A 20,000-nucleotide genomic window follows, 5' to 3' on the forward strand; every position below is an offset into this window, starting at 1 on the left:
TGCCTTTGGCAGTAAAGAGCACATTTTTAACCTGAAAACAATTACAAAGCAGGAACCGTTTCCTAACTGGAGACATACATATTCCCTCAAGTCAATACTTGTGTTATTGGCAGAGTGTGTGAGGGTAGGATGCCCCCCCATCTCTCTCTCTGTCTTTCTCTGTCTCTCTCTCTCTGTCTCTCATCCCCATCACTCTCTCTCTCTCTCTCTCTCTCTCTCTCTCTGTCTCTCTCTCTCCCCCTCTGTCTCTCTCTTCCCCATCCTTCTCTCTATCTGTCTCTCTCTCTCTTCCCCATCCCTCTCTCTCTCTGTCTCTCTCTTCCCCCATCTCCCTTCCTCCCTCTCTCTGTTTCTCTCTCGCTCTCTCTCCCTCTCTGTGTGGATGAGTTCATGTAGTTGATGTATTTTAAACTCACCTCTCATCCCGTGCCATCCTGGCCTCTTCCATTTTGTCCACATAGTCTCGACTGTGTTTGTTCCTCTCCTCTCTCTCTATCCTCTGCAGTCTTTCCTCTCTCTCTGCACGACGTCTCTCTCTCGGCCGACAGGGACTCCTGATGCTGTCTGTAGGAGGAGGAGAGGAGACCACCCAGAGAAGACCTGGGGGGAAGAGAGAGACATGGGTGGGAAGAGAAAAATAAAGAGAATAAGAGAGAGAGAGAAAGAGGGGGAGAGAAAAATAGAGATAATGAAAGCGAGAGAAAGAGAGAGAAAGAAAGAGAGAGAAAGAGAAAGGAAGAGACAGGAAGAGACAGGGAGATACAGGGGGAGAAAGGAAGAGACAGGAAGATACAGGGAGAGAAAGGAAGAGACAGGAAGAGACAGGGAGAGAAAGGAAGAGACAGGAAGAGACAGGGAGAGAAAGGAAGAGACAGGGAGATACAGGGGAGAAAGGAAGAGACAGGAGAGAGAGGGAGAGACAGGAAGAGACAGGGAGAGACAGGGAGAGACAGGAAGAGACAGGGAGAGAGAAAGGAAGAGACAGGGAGATACAGGGAGAGAAAGGAAGAGACAGGGAGATACAGGGAGAGAAAGGAAAGAGACAGGGAGATACAGGGAGAGAAAGGAAGAGACAGGAAGAGACAGGGAGAGACAGGAGAGAAAGGAAGAGACAGGGGGAGAAAGGAAGAGACAGGGAGAGACAGGAAGAGACAGGGAGAGAAAGGAAGAGACAGGGAGATACAGGAAGAGACAGGGAGATACAGGGGAGGGAGAGAAGGGAAGAGACAGGAAGAGACAGGGAGAGACAGGGGGAGAAAGGAAGAGACAGGGAGAGACAGGGGGAAGAGAAGGAGAGACAGGGAGAGACAGGGGGAGAAAGGAAGACAGGGACAGGAAGAGACAGGGAGAGACAGGGAGAGACAGGAAGAGACAGGGAGAGACAGGGAGAGACAGGGAGAGACAGGAAGAGACAGGGAGAGACAGGGAGAGACAGGAAGAGACAGGGAGAGACAGGGGGAGAAAGGAAGAGACAGGGAGAGACAGGGAGAGAAAGGAAGAGACAGGAAGAGACAGGGAGAGACAGGGAGAGAAAGGAAGAGACAGGGAGAGACAGGGAGAGACAGGAAGAGACAGGGAGAGAAAGGAGAGAAAGGAAGAGACAGAAAGGAAGATACAGGGAGAGAAAGGAAGAGACAGGGAGATACAGGGAGAGAAAGGAAGAGACAGGGAGATACAGGGAGAGAGGGAAGAGAAGAGACAGGAAGAGACAGAAAGGAGAGACAGGGAGAAAGGAAAAGGAAGAGACAGGGAGAGACAGGGAGAAAGGAAAGACAGGGAGACAGGGAGAGACAGGAAGAGACAGGGAGAGAAAGGGAGAGACAGGGAGATACAGGAAGAGACAGGGAGAGACAGGGGGAGAAAGGAAGAGACAGGAAGAGACAGGGAGAGACAGGAAGAGACAGGGAGAGACAGGAGGACAGGAAAGGAAGGGGGAGAAAGGAAGGGAAGAGAAAGGAAGAGACAGGAAGAGACAGGGAGAGACAGGGAGAGACAGGAAGAGACAGGGAGAGAAGGAAGAGACAGGGAGAAGACAGGAAGAGACAGGAAGAGACAGGGAGAGACAGGAGAGAGACAGGGGGAGAAAGGAAGACAGGAAGAGACAGGAAGAGACAGATACAGGGGGAGAAAGGAAGAGACAGAAAGGAGAGACAGGAAGAGACAGGAAGAGACAGGGAGGAGAGACAGGAAGAGACAGGAGAGAAAGGAAGAGACAGGGGAGAAAGGAAGAGACAGGAAGAGAAAGGAAGAGACAGGAAGGAAGGGGAGATACAGGGAGAGAAAGGAAGAGACAGGGAGGAAAGGAAGACAGGAGAGACGGGGAGAGACAGGGAGAGACAGGGAGAGAAAGGAAGGAAGAGACAGGGGGAGAAAGGAAGAGACAGGGAGAAGAGAAAGGAAGAGACAGGGAGATACAGGAGAGAAAGGAAGAGACAGGGAGAAAGGGAGAGAAAGGAACAGGGAGATACAGGGAGAAAGGAAGAGACAGGAAGAGACAGGAAGAGACAGGGAGAGACAGGGAGGGAAGAAAGGAAAGAGAGACAGGAAAGACAGGAAAAGGAAGAGACAGGGGGGAAAGGAAGAAAGGAAGAGAAAGGAAGAGACAGGAAGAGAGGGAGAGACAGGGAGAGACAGGAAGAGACAGGGAGAGGAGAGACAGGAAGAGACAGGGAGAAAGGAAGAGGGGAGAAAGGAAGAGACAGGAAGAGAAAGGAAGAGACAGGAAGAGACGGGGAGATACAGGGAGAGAAAGGAAGAGACAGGGAGAGAAAGGAAGAGACAGGGAGAGACGGGGAGAGACAGGGAGATACAGGAGGAAAGAAGAGAAGGAAGAGACAGGGAGAGAAAGGAGACAGGGATACAGGAGAGAAAGGAAGAGACAGGGAGATACAGGGAGAGAAAGGAAGAGACAGGGGAGATACAGGAGAGAAAGGAAGAGACAGGGAGATACAGGGAGAGAAAGGAAGAGACAGGGAGATACAGGGAGAGAAAGGAAGGAAGAGACAGGAAGAGAAAGGAAGAGACAGGAAGAGACAGGGAGAGACAGAGAAAGGAAGAGACAGGGGGAGAAAGGAAGGACAGGGAGAGACAGGAAGAGACAGGGAGAAAGGAAGAGACAGGAGATACAGGAGAGAAAGGAAGAGACAGGGAGAGAAAGGAAAGAAGGGGGAGAAAGGAAGAGACAGGGAGAGGGGGAGAAAGGAAGAGACAAGGGAGAGACAGGGAGAGAAAGGAAGAGACAGGAGGAAGAGACAGGGAGAGACAGGAAGAGACAGGGAGAGAAAGGAAGAGACAAGGAGACAGGGAGAAAGAGAAAGGAAGAGACAGGGAGAGACAGGGAGAGAAAGGAAGAGACAGGGAGAGAAAGGAAGAGACAGGAGAGAGAGAAAGGAAGAGACAAGGAGAGACGGGGAAAAGGAACAGGAAGAGACAGGGAGAGAAAGGAAGAGACAGGGAGATACAGGGAGAGAAAGGAAGAGACAGGAAGAGACAGGGAGAGACAGGGAGAGAAAGGAAGAGACAGGGAGAGAAAGGAAGAGAAGGAGAGGGGGAGAAAGGAAGAGACAGGGAGAGACAGGGAGAGAAAGGAAGAGACAGGGAGAGACAGGGAGAGAAAGGAAGAGACAGGGAGATACAGGGAGAGAAAGGAAGAGACAGGAAGAGACAGGGAGAGACAGGGAGAGAAAGGAAGAGACAAGAGACAGGGGGGAGAAGGAGAGACAGGGAGAGACAGGAAGAGAAGGGGACAGGAAAGGAGATACAGGAGAGAGACACAGGAGAGACAGGGAGAGACAGGGAGAGACAGGAGAGACAGGGGGAGACACGGAGAGACGGGGAGAGACAGGAGAGAAAGGGAGAGACAGGAGAGAGACAGGGAGAGACAGGGAGAGACAGGGAGAGAGGAAGAGACAGGGAGAGACAGGGAGAGACACGGGAGGAAGAGACATGGAGAGAGGAAGAGACAGGAAGAGACAAGGAGAGACAGGGAGAGACAGGGAGAGACAGGGAGAAACGGAGAGACAGGGAGAGACAGGAAGAGACAGGGAGAGAAAAGGAAGAGACAAGGAGAGACAGGGCGAAAGGAAGAGACATGGAGAGACAGGGAGAGACAGGGAGAGAAAGGAAGAGACAGGGAGAAAGGAGACAGGAGAGACATGGAAGAGACAGGGAGAGACAGGGGAGAGACAGGAAGAGACAGGAGAAAGGAAGAGACAGGAGAGACAGGGAGAGACAGGAAGAAAGGGAGAGACAGGAGAGACAGGGAGAGACAGAGAGACGGGGGAGAGACAAGGAGAGACAGGGGAGAGACAGGGGGGAGAAAGGAAGAGACAGGAAGAGACAGGGAGAGACAGGGAGAGAGACACGGAGAGACAGGAGACGGGGGAGACAGGGAGAGAGGGGGAGAGACACGGAGAGAAAGGGGAGGACAGGGAGAGACAGGAGAGAGAGACAGGGAGAGACACAGAAGAGACAGGGAGAGATGGGAGAGAAGGGAGAGACAGGGGAGACACGGAGAGACAGGGAGAGACACGGGAGAAAGGGAGAGACACGGAGAGAGACACGGAGAGATGGGGAGAGACAGGGAGAGACAGGGGAGACAGGAGAGACAGGGAGAGACAGGGAGAGACATGGAGAGAAGGGAGAGACACGGAGAGACAGGGGAGAGAAAGGGAGAGACAGGGAGAGACACGGAGAGACACGGAGAGACACAGGGGAGACAGGGAGAGATGGGGAGAGACAGGAAGAGAAAGAGAGACAGGGAGAGACGGGGGGAGAGAGAAGGAGAGAGACAGGGAAGACACGGAAGAGACAGGGAGAGACAGGGAGAGAGGGAGAGACCGGGGAGACGGGGAGACATGGAGAGACATGGAGAGACAGGGAGAGACACGGGAGAGAGGGAGAGACATGGAGAGGGAGAGACAGGAGAGACACGGAGAGAAAGGGAGAGACAGGGAGAGACACAGACAAGGGAGAGACACGGAGAGGGAGGGAGAGACAGGGAGAAAGAGAGACAGGAAGAGACACGGAGAGGAGGGGGAGACAGCGGGGAGAGACAGGGAGAGAAAGGGGAGAGACACGGGAGAACCGGGGGAGACAGGGAGACGGGGAGAGACACGGAGGAGAGACAGGGAGAGACAGGGAGAGACAGGGAGAGACACGGAGAGACAGGGAGAGACGGGAGAGACAGGAGAGACACGGAGAGAGACACGGAGAGATGGGGAGAGACAGGGAGAGACGGGGAGAGACACGAGAGACAGGGGAGACACGGAGAGACAGGGAGAGACGGGGAGAGACAGGGAACAGGAGAGAAAGGGAGAGACGGAGACACGGGACAGGGAGAGACACAGGAGAGACAGGGACAGACGGGGAGGACAAGGAGAGACAGGGGAGAGACAGGAGAGACGGGGGAGAGACAGGGAGAGACAGGGAGAGACACGGAGAGACACGAGAGAAGGGAGAGACACGGAGAGAAAGGGAGAGACACGGAGAGAGACACGGAGAGACAGGGAGAGAAAGGGAGAGACAGGGAGACACCAGGAGAGACAGGGAGAGACACGGAGAGACGGGGAGAGACAGGGGAGAGAAAGGAGAGACAGGGAGAGAGACGGAGAGACACGGAGAGGGGAGAGACACGGAGAGAGACCCGGAGAGACAGGGAGAGACAGGGGAGAGACAGGGAGGACGGGAGACAGGAGAGACACGGGAGAGACAGGGAGAGACGGGGGAGAGACAGGAAGAGAGAACGGAGACACGGAGGATGGGGAGACAGGGGAGAGACGGGGAGAGACAGGGAGAGACGAGGAGAGACACGGAGAGACGGGGAGAGACAGGGAGAGACAGGGAGAGACAGGGAGAGACAGGGAGAGACACGGGAGAGACAAGGGAGGAGAGACGGGGAGAGAAAGGGAGAGACAGGAGGGAGAGACACGGAGAGACAGGGAGAGAAAGGAGAGACGGAGGAGAGGGAGAGACAGGGGGAGACACGGAGAGACAGGGAGAGACACGGAGAGAAAGGGAGAGACACGTAGAGACACGGAGAGATGGGGAGAGACAGGAGAGACGGGGAGAGACACGGAGACAGGGAGAGACACGGAGAGACAGGGGAGAGACACGGAGAGACGGGGGAGAGAAAGGGAGAGACAGGGAGAGACACGGAGAGACAGGGAGAGACACAGGAGAGACAGGGAGAGACGGGAGAGACAGGGAGAGAGACACGGAGAGACGGGGAGACAGGGAGAGAGAGGGGAGAGACAGGGAGAGAAAGGGAGAGACACGGAGAGAGACGGAGAGACGGGGAGAGAGAGGGAGAGACAGGGAGAGACACGGAGAGACAGAGAGGGAGAGACAGGGGATGGAGACAGGGAGAGACAGGGAGAGACACGGAGAGACGGGGAGAGGGGGAGAGACAGAGAGACAGGAGAGACGGGGAGAGACAGGAGAGACACGGAGAGACAGGGAGAGACACAGGAGAGAGAGACAGGGAGAGACGGAAGGAGAGACAGGAGAGACAGGAGAGAGACAGGGAGAGACAGGGGAGAGACAGGGAGAGACACGGGAGAGAGGGAGGGGAGAGACACGGAGAGATGGGGAGAGACAGGGAGAGACACAGGGAGAGACACGGAGAGACAGGGAGAGACACGGGAGAGACGGGGAGAGACAAGGGAGAGACAGGAGAGGGAGAGACACGGAGAGACAGGGAGAGAGACACGGGAGAGGGGGAGAGACAGGGAGAGAAAGGGAGGACACGGAGAGAGGGGAGAGACACGGAGAGACAGGGAGACAGGGAGAGACGGGGGGAGAGACAGGAGAGACAGGGAGAGACACGGGGAGAGACAGGAGGAGAGACAGGAGAGACACGGAGAGACGGAGGAGAGAGGGAGAGACAGGGAGAGACAGGGAGAGACGGGGAGAGAGACACGGAGAGGAGGGGAGGGGAGAGACAGGAGAGACACGGGAGAGACAGGGAGAGACAGGGAGAGAGGAGAGACACGGAGAGACAGGGAGAGACAGGGGGAGAGACAAGGGAGAGACAAGGAGAGGACGGGGAGACGGAGAGACAGGGAGGAGACGGAGAGAGAAGGAGAGAGAGACAGGGAGAGACAGGGAGAGACAGGAGAGAGACACGGAGAGATGGACAGGGAGAGACACGGGAGAGAAAGGGAGAGACACGGAGAGACACGGAGAGACAGGGAGAGAGACAGGGAGAGACAGGGAGAGACAGGGAGAGAGACAGGGAGAGACAGGGGAGACACAGGGAGAGACAGGGAGAGACACGGAGAGAGGGACACGGAGAGACACAGAGAGGAGACAGGGAGAGACAAGGGAGAGACAGGAGAGACAGGGAGAGACACGGAGAGGGAGAGACACGGAGAGACAGGGAGAGACGGGGAGAGAGGAGGAGGAGAGAGGGAGAGACAGGGAGAGACGGGGGAGACAGGGAGGAGACAGGGGAGACAGGAGAGAAGGGAGAGACAGGGAGAGACACGGAGATGGGGAGAGACAGGGAGAGACAGGGAGAGAAAGGAGAGACATGGGAGAGAGAGACACGGAGAGACAGGGAGAGACACGGAGAGACAGGGAGAGACAGGGAGAGACACGGAGAGACAGGAGAGACACTGAGAGAAAGGAGACACAGGGAGAGACACGGAGAGACGGGGAGAGACAGGGAGAGACAGGGAGAGACAGGGAGAGAGAGACAGGGAGAGACAGGGGAGAGGAGAGACAGGGGAGAGACACGGAGAGACAGGGAGAGATGGGGAGAGACAGGGAGAGACACGGAGAGACAGGGAGAGACAGGGAGAGAAGGGAGAGAAGGGAGAGAGGGAGAGACAGGGAGAGACAGGAGAGACAGGGAGAGACACGGAGAGATGGGGGAGAGGACAGGGAGAGACAGGGAGAGAAAGGGAGACAAGGAGAGAGGGAGAGACAGGGAGAGACAGGGAGAGACAGGGAGAGACAAAGGGAGAGACAGGGAGAGACACAGGAGAGACAAGGAGAGACAGGGAGAGACACAGGGAGAGACAGGGAGAGACAGGGGGAGAGACAGGGAGAGACAGGGAGAGACACGGAGAGAGACAGGGAGAGACAGGGGGAAAGAGAGACAGGAGAGACACGGAGAGACAGGAGGGAGAGAGGAGAGACAGGGAGAGACACGGAGAGACGGAAAGGGAGGGACAGGGAGAGACAGAGGAGAGACAGGGAGAGAAAGGGAGAGAGAGAGACAGGAGAGACGGGGAGAGACACAGGGAGAGACAGGGAGAGAAAGGGAGAGACACAGGAGAGGGGAGAGACAGGGAGAGACAGGGGAGAGAAAGGGAGAGACACGGAGAGACAGGGGACAGGGGGACACGGAGAGACAGGAGAGACAGGGAGAGAAAGGGAAAGACACGGAGAGACACGGAGAGACGGGGAGAGAGAGGGAGAGACAACAAGAGAAAGGGAGAGACACGGAGAGACGGGGAGAGACAGGGAGAGACAGGGAGAGACAGGGAGAGACACGGAGAAAGACACAGAGAGACAGGAGAGACACGGAGAGAAAGGAGAGACACGGAGAGATGGGAGAGACAGGGAGAGACACAGGGAAGAGACAGGGAGAGACAGGGAGAGAGACAGGGAGAGACAGGGAGAGACACGGAGAGACAGGAGAGACAGCAAGAGACAGGGAGAGACAGGGGAGAGACAGGGAGAGACAGGGAGAGACAGGGACAGGGAGACACAGGGAGAGACAAGGGAGAGACAGGGAGACACGGAGAGACAGGGAGAGACAGGGGGAGAGACAGGAGAGACACAGGGAGAGACAGGGAGAGACAGGGAGAGACACGGAGAGAAAGGGAGAGACAGGGAGAGACACGGAGAGACAGGGAGAGACAGGGAGAGACAGGGAGAGACAGGGAGAGAGGGACGGAGAGACAGGGAGAGACACGGAGAGACAGTGAGAGACACGGGAGAGACACACGGAGAGAGAGACAGGGAGAGACAGGGAGAGACAGGGAAGAGACAGGAGAGACACGGAGGAGGGAGGAGACAGGAGAGACAGGGAGAGACAGGGGGAGGGAGAGACAGGAGAGACAGGGAGAGAGACGGAGAGAAGGGGAGAGACACGGAGAGACAGTGAGAGACACGGAGAGAGACACGGAGAGATGGGGAGAGACAGGGAGAGACACGGAGAGACAGGAAGAGACAGGAAGAGACAGGGAGAGAGACACGGGAGAGAGACGGAGAGACGGGAGAGACAGGGAGAGATGAGAGACAGGGAGAGACACGGAGAGATGGGGAGAGACAGGGAGACACGGAGAGACAGGAAGAGACAGGAAGAGACAGGGAGAGAGACACGGAGAGACAGGGAGACGGGGAGAGACAAGGGAGAGATGGGGAGAGACAGGGAGAGACACGGAGAGACAGGAAGAGACAGGAAGAGACAGGAGAGACAGGAAGAGACAGGAGAGACAGGGAGGGACACGGAGAGACAGGGAGAGACAGTGAGAGACAGGGGAGAGATGGGGAGACAGGGAGAGACACGGAGAGACAGGAAGAGACAGGAAGAGACAGGGAGAGAGACGGAGAGACGGGAGAGACACGGAGAGACAGGGAGAGACACGGGAGAGAGAAAGGGAGAGAGGGAGAGACAGGAGAGAGACACAGAGAGACAGGGAGAGACACGGAGAGATGGGAGAGACAGGGAGGACACGGAGAGAGACACAGAGAGACAGGGAGAGACAGGAGAGACAGGGAGAGAAAGGGAGAGACAGGGAGAGACACGGAGAGACAGGAAGACACAGAGAGACAGGGAGAGACACGGAGAGAGACACAGGGAGAGATGGAGAGAGACACAGAGAGACAGGGACACGGAAGAGACACGGAGAGATGGGGAAGAGACAGGGAGAGACACGGAGAGGAGAGAGACAGGAAGAGACGGAGAGAGACAGGGGAGAGACAGGGAGAGACGGGGAGAGACAGGGAGAGATGGGGAGAGACAGGGAGAGACACGGAGAGACAGGAAGAGACAGGAGAGACGGGGAGAGACATGGAGAGACAGGGAGAGACAGGGAGAGACACGGAGAGAGACACAGAGAGACAGGGAGAGACACGGAGAGAGACACGGAGAGACAGGGAGAGACAGGGAGAGAGACACGGAGAGACAGGAGAGACAGGAAGAGACAGGAAGTGACAGGTTTTAAATAGGGCTCAGGTAAAGTTAAAACATAACACTCAACTATGTGTGTGTGTGTGTGTGTGTGTGTGTGTGTGTGTGTGTGTGTGTGTGTGTGTGTGTGTGTGTGCGTGTGTGTGAACTGTGCTCGCTCACTTATTTGCTGGTGTGACAGGACTTTGAACTCCAGTTCTGTGGAGAGAGAGAGAGATACTGAGGGAGAACCAATCATAACACAACACCCCTGTTCCCTTATAGAAGAGTCTGAGAAAACTAACACGAGCCCCTGCTAGCTAGCACCCTGTTAGATAGCAGTAATAGGTGATCGATTAGAAACCGTAGCAACTAGTTAGCAGTAGCCTACTATAGGTGAGACATGTGCTTGTCCCCTGCTAGCTAGCACCCTGTTAGATAGCAGTAATAGGTGATCGATTAGAAACCGTAGCAACTAGTTAGCAGTAGCCTACTATAGGTGAGACATGTGCTTGTCCCCCTGCTATCTAGCACCCTGTTAGATAGCAGTAATAGCATGTTTGATACCATTAGTAGAGTATACGTTGGAAACTAAACACAAGCTAAACACAAGTGCTTGTCTATTGTGGCTGATAACGGTGGATGAATGGAGAAGAAAAAATCATCCCTCTTAGTTAGCATTATTACCCTCTGATAGGTTATAGTAGGCAAGAGGCATGAAGCTAACACTTCTAGCTAAACATGTTAGCTAATGGCAGTAGGTGTGAAGAATGGAGCATGACAACTTAGCTACGTAAAAGCATCACAAACTATACGTAGTGCAGAGACAAAAAGAGATGAAAAGCAAGACCTGTTACACCTGTTACACCTGTTATACCTGTTACACCTGTTACACCTGTTATACCTGTTACACCTGTTACACCTGTTATACCTGTTACACCTGTTACTACTGTTATACCTGTTACACCTGTTACACCTGTTACACCTGTTATACCTGTTACACCTGTTACTACTGTTATACCTGTTACACCTGTTATACCTGTTACTACTGTTACACCTGTTACACCTGTTACTACGGTTATACCTGTTACTACTGTTACACCTGTTACACTGGTTATACCTGTTACACCTGTTATACCAGTTACTACTGTTACACCTGTTATACCTGTTACACCTGTTACACCTGTTACTACTGTTATACCTGTTACACCTGTTACTACTGTTATACCTGTTACTACTGTTACACCTGTTATACCTGTTACTAGTGTTACACCTGTTACTACTGTTATACCTGTTACTACTGTTACACCTGTTACACTGGTTATACCTGTTACACCTGTTATACCAGTTACTACTGTTACACCTGTTATACCTGTTATACCTGTTACACCTGTTACTACTGTTATACCTGTTACTACTGTTATACCTGTTATACTTGTTACACCTGTTATACCTGTTAAACCTGTTACTACTGTTACACCTGTTACACCTGTTACTACTATTATACCTGTTACACCTGTTACTACTGTTATACCTGTTATACCTGTTACACCTGTTACTACTGTTACACCTGTTACACCTGTTACTACTGTTATACCTGTTATACCTGTTACTACTGTTACACCTGTTACACCTGTTACTACTATTATACCTGTTACTACTGTTACACCTGTTATACCTGTTACACCTGTTACTACTGTTATACCTGTTACACCTGTTACTACTGTTATACCTGTTACACCTGCTATACCTGTTACACCTGTTACACCTGTTACACCTGTTACTACTGTTACACCTGTTACTACTGTTATACCTGTTACTACTGTTATACCTGTTACTACTGTTATACCTGTTACTACTGTTATACCTGTTACACCTGTTACTACTTTTATACCTGTTACACCTGTTATACCTGTTATACCTGTTACACCTGTTATACCTGTTACACATGTTACTACTGTACACCTGTTACACCTGTTACTACTGTTATACCTGTTACACCTGTTACTACTGGTACACCTGTTACTACTGGTACACCTGTTACACCTGTTACTACTGGTACACCTGTTACACCTGTTACTACTGGTACACCTGTTACTACTGTTATACCTGTTACTACTGTTACACCTGTTACACCTGTTACTACTGTTATACCTGTTACACCTGTTACTACTCTTACACCTGTTACTACTGTTACACCTCTTATACCTGTTACTACTGTTATACCTGTTACTACTGTTACACCTGTTACACCTGTTATACCTGTTCCTACTGTTATACCTGTTACACCTGTTATACCTGTTATACCTGTTACTACTGTTACACCTGTTACACCTGTTACTACTGTTATACCTGTTATACCTGTTACTACTGTTATACCTGTTACTACTGTTATACCTGTTATACCTGGTACTACTGTTACACCTGTTACTACTGTTATACCTGTTACTACTGTTACGGCTGTTACTACTGTTATATCTGTTACTACTGTTATACCTGTTATATCTGTTACTACTGTTATATCTGTTACTACTGTTATACCTGTTACACCTGTTACTACTGTTATACCTGTTACTACTGTTATACCTGTTACTACTGTTATACCTGTTACTACTGTTACACCTGTTATACCTGTTACTACTGTTATACCTGTTACACCTGTTATACCTGTTACTACTGTTATACCTGTTACACCTGTTATACCTGTTACTACTGTTATACCTGTTACTACTGTTACACCTGTTATACCTGTTACTACTGTTATACCTGTTACACCTGTTATACATGTTACTACTGTTATACCTGTTACACCTGTTATACCTGTTACTACTGTTATACCTGTTACTACTGTTACACCTGTTACTACTGTTACACCTGTTACTACTGTTATACCTGTTACACCTGTTATACCTGTTAAACCTGTTACTACTGTTATACCTGTTACTACTGTTATACCTGTTACTACTGTTACACCTGTTACTACTGTTATACCTGTTACACCTGTTATACCTGTTAAACCTGTTACTACTGTTATACCTGTTACTACTGTTATACCTGTTACTACTGTTATACCTGTTACTACTGTTATACCTGTTACACCTGTTATACCTGTTACTACTGTTACACCTGTTACCTGAAGGAAATGATAAAGTACATAAAGGAACATGGTGGTTAAATCCAGCAGCAGTACTGCTGGTCTACTAGAGGAAGAGGAGACAGAGATGTCTAGGGCAGACAGTCTTCTAGGGCAGGCAGAGGTAAAGGTGACAGGAGACAGAAACAGCAGACCTGAAGAGGTGAACAGTGGTAGAAAGAGTTGTAGTGGTACCAGAGAGCGGTACCACACCCACAGGCGGTGTCAGTTTGGTGGTGAGGACTTTCTAACGTAGCAGAGAACAGAGAGGCTTTTAAAACAAGAAAGGGTGACAGGAAGTAAGACTTAAAGTGTCATGAGTAAAACCAAGTGAAAGCTTGTTGGCAGTGAGGCTTCTAGACGCAGTGACAGAAAGAAGACTGAAGGCAGTGAAAGACTCCATAAAGTAGCAGAGAAACAGGAAGTAAGAGAATTCAAACAGCTTGCAATCAGTGAGGAATAATCTCTGAGGAATTTGGGGAAATGTAGTCCTTTGTGCCTTCTAACCTGGCAGCAGCAGAGTCCACTTCCGGTTTAGTTGCGGGTAGTATCGGTTCCTCATCGAAGTCGTAGGAGAAGAGATGGAAGGGAGAGTGGGGGAGGTAGGGCATGCGCTCAGGGGAGGGGCGGTTTATACCCCGCGTGGTAACTTCAGTGGTAGCAGGGATGGTGACAGTGGACTTACGCCTAGCGAGGAGAGCTGTCAGCTGAGAGGGCTGGGCCAATGGGGAGATGGGGGAGGAGATCAGAGCGGGAGGAGGAGTCAGGGTAGCCAGTGGGGACGGCAGAGAGACAGGAGCAGGAGGAGGAGGAGGAGTCAGGGTAACTAGTGGGGACGGCAGAGAGACAGGAGGAGGAGTCAGGGTAACCAGTGGGGACGGCAGAGAGACAGGAGGAGGAGGAGGAGGAGGAGTCAGGGTAACCAGTGGGGACGGCAGAGAGACAGGAGGAGGAGTCAGGGTAACTAGTGGGGACGGCAGAGAGACAGGAGGAGGAGTCAGGGTAACCAGTGGGGACGGCAGAGAGACAGGAGGAGGAGGAGGAGGAGGAGGAGGAGGAGGAGGAGGAGGAGGAGGATGGCTTTTCTTCCTCTTCTCTTCCTCCAGTTCTCTCTCTTTAATTTCTTTATTTTTCTCAAAGTGATGCAGTTGGAGGAAGTGATGCAGTTGGAGGAAGTGATGCAGTTGGAGGAAGTGATGCAGTTGGAGGAAGTGATGCAGTTGGTTCTGTGAACGCTGGCTGACTGGTTCTGTGTCGATTTTCTGGGAACAAAAGGATGGATGGAGGAGAGGGTGGATGAATGAATGAATGAATGAATGAATGAATGTGTAAAAATAGAGATTTGTCATTCACATCACAATAACATGGCAGATGACCTTAAGGTTAGATGGGGACATGAGAGGCAGGATCCTACATCCTTCTAGAACTTGGGATTAGTCTATGAGTTAGGGTTGTGGAACTATCTGGGACTTTAGGGTTTTAAGGGAAACATGGCCGATCCAGAAGACTCGACCAGGAAAACAAGAGCGCAACACGTAGCAGAGGAGGAGGTTCAGTGAGGAGTAACAGATCTTGAGAATTATTATTTTTTTTCCATTGATTTAAAGAGGCAAGTCAGTTAAGAACAAATTCTCATTTACAATGAAGGACTACTGGGGAACAGTGGGTTAACTGCCTTGTTCAGGGGGCAGAATGACAGATTTTTACCCTGTCAGCTCGGGGATTCAATCTTGCAACCTTTCGGTTATTAGTCCAACGCTCTAACTAAAAGGCTACCTGTTCTACCACGAGGCTAACTGCCTCTAACCACTAGACTACCTGTCTCTAACCATGAGGCCAACTGCCTCTAACCACTAGACTACCTGCCTCTAACCACTAGGCTACCTGCTCTAACCACTAGACCACCTGTCTCTAACCATGAGGCCAACTGCCTCTAACCACTAGACTACCTGCCTCTAACCACTAGGCTACCTGCTCTAACCACTAGACTACCTGTCTCTAACCACGAGGAAAACTGCCTCTAACCACTAGACTACCTGCTCTAACCACTAGGCTACCTGCCTCTAACCACGAGGCTAACTGCCTCTAACCACGAGGCTAACTGCCTCTAACCACTAGACCACCTGCCTCTAACCACTAGGCTACCTGCCTCTAACCACTAGGCTACCTGCCTCTAACCACTAGGCTACCTGCCTCTAACCATGAGGCTACCTGTCTCTAACCATGAGGCTAACTGCCTCTAACCACTAGGCTACCTGCTCTAACCACTAGACTACCTGTCTCTAACCACTAGACTACCTGTCTCTAACCACTAGACTACCTGCTCTAACCACTAGACTACCTGCTCTAACCACTAGGCTACCTGCCTCTAACCACTAGGCTACCTGCTTCTAACCACTAGGCTACCTGCTCTAACCACTAGGCTACCTGTCTCTAACCACTAGACTACCTGCTCTAACCACGAGGCTACCTGCCTCTAACCACTAGGCTACCTGCCTCTAACCACTAGACCACCTGCCTCTAACCACTAGGCTACCTGCTCTAACCACTAGGCTACCTGCATCTAACCACTAGGCTACCTGCCTCTAACCACCAGGCTACCTGCTCTAACCACTAGGCTACCTGCCTCTAACCACTAGGCTACCTGTCTCTAACCACTAGACTACCTGCTCTAACCACTAGGCTACCTGCCTCTAACCACTAGACTACCTGCCTCCTCTAACCACTAGACTACCTGCATCTAACCACTAGGCTACCTGCTCTAACCACTAGGCTACCTGTCTCTAACCACTAGGCTACCTGCCTCTAACCACTAAGCTACCTGCCTCTAACCAATAGGCTACCTGCCTCTAACCACTAGACTACCTGCTCTAACCACTAGGCTACCTGCTTTAACCACTAGGCTACCTGCTCTAACCACTAGACTACCTGCCTCTAACCTGTGTGTGTGTGTGTGTGTGTGTGTGTGTGTGTGTGTGTGTGTGTGTGTGTGTGTGTGTGTGTGTGTGTGTGTGTGTGTGTACCAGGTGCTGTTCTGCTTCACAAGACCAGAGACACGTGTGTGACGGATGGGATAGCAATAGCAATAAAACCGTGTGTGTGTGTGTGTGTGTGTCTGTGTGCCAGCGTGCCTCTGTGTGCATTATGTTAAAGCATAAAACACAGTGGAGATGATCCAGCATGTATTCCCATGAGACACACACACACACAGCTGCATCCATCATCACTCTACTGTCTGGACCCAGTGAACTCTGAGTGTATCTCCCAGCACACACACACATGCCTGCATACATGTTCTGCACATAGGCATGAACACACACACACAGAATGTTCACCATGCTGTTGTTATGCTAAGCGTAGCGAGTCAGATACTGTCTGACTGTCCAGTGTTGTACTTACACAGGCCAAAGACTTGTTTACACTGAGAGAGAAGATAGGGTAGAGAAGAAGGAGAGGAGACGAAGGTGAGAGAGTGAAGGAGTGGGGGGGGAGGAGGAGAGGAGGGGAGGGGGGGAGAAGGAGGAGAGACGTGGAGAGGAGAAGGGAGGAGAGGGGGAGAGGGTGAGAGGAGGAGAGGGAGAGGGGGAGAGGAGGGGAGGAGGAGAGACGTGGAGAGGAGGAGAGGAGGATCAGGGGGAGAGGGTGAGAGGAGGAGGGGGAGGGGGAGAGGAGGGGAGGAGGGGAGGGGAGGTGGAGGAGGAGGAGAGACGTGGAGAGGAGGAGAGGAGGATCAGGGGGAGATGGTGAGAGGAGGAAAGGGGAGGGGGAGAGGAGGGGAGGGGGAGGAGGAGAGACGTGAGAGGAGGATCAGGGAGAGGAGGAGAGACGTGGAGAGGAGGAGAGGAGGATCCGAGGGAGGAGGATCAGGGGGGTGAGCTCCTGTTGGAACGCTCTGCTGTCCCTGTATCAGGGCATCAGTACCAATATGTGGGAGGGGAGGGGGAGGAGGAGAGGAGGATCAGGGGGATGTGAGCTCCTGTTGGAACGCTGTGCAGCGGTTCTGTGGTTAAATACATTGTAAAGCTGCATGATGAGACTCTAATGATGATTTGAAAAAAGTTGCTTGAAAGAGCTCTGCTTAGTGTTTTTTTTGCGCAGGCGGTACACACTTCATCACTCTCATTTACAATTTGACAAGCACTTGATAATGTCTTGAATTTCACGGCGACATCCGCTTTGGCCGTAATGCACCCTAAAAACAAAATCAATGCCATTGCACCCAGAGTGCTGCGTTGTGCTCTTCTCCCTTGTGCAGGGCAATCCGAAGCGCCTCTCACTCACACGGCTCTCAGTCACCTGATCGGGTCTTTCTCGCAGGCTACAAGTGATGACAGACACATCGGGGACGCAACTACGCACTTCCTCATCCAATTCTGAGGTGCATGTTGAAGATATGGGGAAGAACTGTCAACAGCAAAAGCACTAGCCTACGTCAATCTCCCATAGTACAAAAGTTGACAGAATAGGTCAACACGTACTTATTTCTCACACAGAATTATAATTAATTAATTAATTATAATATAATTAATATAATTATAATTAATTAATTAATTCTAATTATATTCTAACTGTCTGAGACAGTTGTGGGATGCAACAGATCTCAAATTAATACAACCACTAGCATCCGTGAAATTCAAGACATTATCAAGTGCTTGTCAAATTGTAAATGAGAGACTGATGAAGTGTGTACCGCCTGCGCAAAAAAAAACACTAAGCAGAGCTCTTTCAAGCAACAGATCAGAACGTTTAGCTTAAAATGTTGATAAATCATTAGGATATTTCTTCACCTTATATGCGCAGCAATGCGAACATGAGGCTATAAACACAAATGTTCCATAAGTGGAAAACACCATTATCATTATTATAGTGACCGCAAATACAATTATACATGTAATGCTTTTATTATAATGGTGAAAATGATCTTCCCATTATCTTGAAACTCACACACAGCTTATGTATATAGTTAGACACCCAAAGCGGATTTAATTTCATTTTATGAAGTTATTTGGCCTATGGGCTAGGTGACATGAAATGTGGGACTGATTCGAACAAGTTGATTCTTATGCTGGGCATCATTCACAAGTGATAACATATGTATAATTCACAAGTGATAGGCTAATATAGTCACCCAGCAGAATATTATTGATTTAATCTCCTATAGGGTAGTAGTGCACTACTTTAGACCAGGGTCTATAGGGTAGTAGGGTACTAACTAATATATGTGTAACATTTGTTTTGGTTTAGAATGGACCATTATCATGCACCGGTATCAAAACAGGGGCGGGGGGAAAAAAAGACGTGTCAACTTAAATAGCGAATGGAGAACGCTTTTCCCCATGGTTTATTTTCATGCCTGCAAGCTAGGCTAGCTACGCCTGTTGTAAATATAAGCAATGTGTTTAATATTAGGAAAGTTGAGAAAGAAAACATAGTAGGCCTAGCCAATAGAACGCTGATGGGATCCTCCTCTTTTTAGTAGAGGCCATCACTCTGTTTTCTCACGCTATTGCGTAGCCTATAGTAATGTTGCGCAACATGAGCTCTCATGAAGTGTTTGACTAGATTTTTTGATTACATTTGCATTGATGTCAGAGTGATTCGAGAATGACAATAGATTGCTGAGTACCTGGCAGTTAGCATGTTTGGTAGGCTACTAAATGACAAGCTTCAGCATCAGAGCTTGGAGAATTTGACTGCCTTCATGACTCGTGACCGCCGGTGTGGCGGTATACGGTCACCGCAACAGCCCTAAGCAAGACATCATTACTAGTGTGTGTAGCAGGACCTCAGTACCAGTGTGTCACGCCCTGACCATGGAAAGCTTTTCATTCTCTTTGTTGGTTAGGTCGGGTGTGTGACTAGGGTGGGTCATCTAGGTGATTTATATTCCTATGTTGGCCTGGTATGGTTCCTAATCAGAGGCAGCTGTTTATCGTTGTCTCTGATTGGGGATCATATTTAGGCAGCCATCTCCCCCTTTGTGTTTTGTGGGATCTTGTTTTTGTGTAGCTGCCTGTGAGCAGCCCAGAACGTCATGTTTCATTTTTCTTCTGTTTTTGTTGGTGAGTATATTAATTATTAAACAAGTCATTCTATGCACGCTCCGCCTTGGTCCAATCATTGATCCTATCAGGGTTCTTCTTTGTGGAGAAGAAGGACAAAACCCGGGCGCCGTGTATTGAATTCTGGGGCCTTAAAACCACCACCCGCTTCCACTCATCACTTCCGCTTTCGAGCCTCTCTAGAGGGTTACCATCTTCTCCAAGTTGGACCTCCAGAACGCCATCTGGTACGGATACCGGACGAGTGGAAGATCCCCTTTAACACGGCTAGCGGGCTAATACCTGGTGAAGCGATTCGGACTGATCAACGCTGCTGCTGTGTTACAGGCCAAGGTTAACGACATTCTCCAATGACATGGTGAACTGGTTCGTGTTCGTCTACCTCAATGACATCCTCCTCTTTTCCTCTTGTCCTCCAGCGTCCGACATGTCCTCCAGGGTCTTCTGGAGAACCAGCTAATCGTCAAAACGGAGAAAATCTAATTCCATCGCTCCACCATCTCCTTCCTTGGGAAATATCATAGCTGCAGGCAACATATAGATGGATCCTGGAAAGGTGAGAGTGGTGGCGGATTGGCTGCAATGCTTCCTGGGAATTGCACATTTCTACCGCTGGTTCATCTGGTGTTACAGCACCCTGGGATTCCCACAAATCAGTAAACACGTTGTCTCCAGCTGCAGA

General features: G+C 50.7%; 1 protein-coding gene across 1 annotated transcript in view; it reads right to left on the minus strand.

Annotated features, from left to right (window-relative positions):
• Positions 1-419: 419 nt before the first annotated feature.
• The window catches only part of LOC121842890 (FH1/FH2 domain-containing protein 3-like), a gene marked incomplete at its 5' end in the record, with an annotated part of 24,893 nt that continues 5,312 nt past the window's right edge, over positions 420-20,000 (minus strand). Inside the window, 2 exons of the mRNA XM_042312683.1 lie at positions 420-600; positions 10,307-10,342. Coding sequence (XP_042168617.1) covers positions 420-600; positions 10,307-10,342 — 217 coding nt within the window. The remainder of the gene's footprint in view (positions 601-10,306; positions 10,343-20,000) is intronic.

This window comes from Oncorhynchus tshawytscha, unplaced genomic scaffold (assembly GCF_018296145.1).
Source record: "Oncorhynchus tshawytscha isolate Ot180627B unplaced genomic scaffold, Otsh_v2.0 Un_contig_6979_pilon_pilon, whole genome shotgun sequence".
In the NCBI taxonomy this organism is placed as follows: domain Eukaryota; kingdom Metazoa; phylum Chordata; class Actinopteri; order Salmoniformes; family Salmonidae; genus Oncorhynchus; species Oncorhynchus tshawytscha.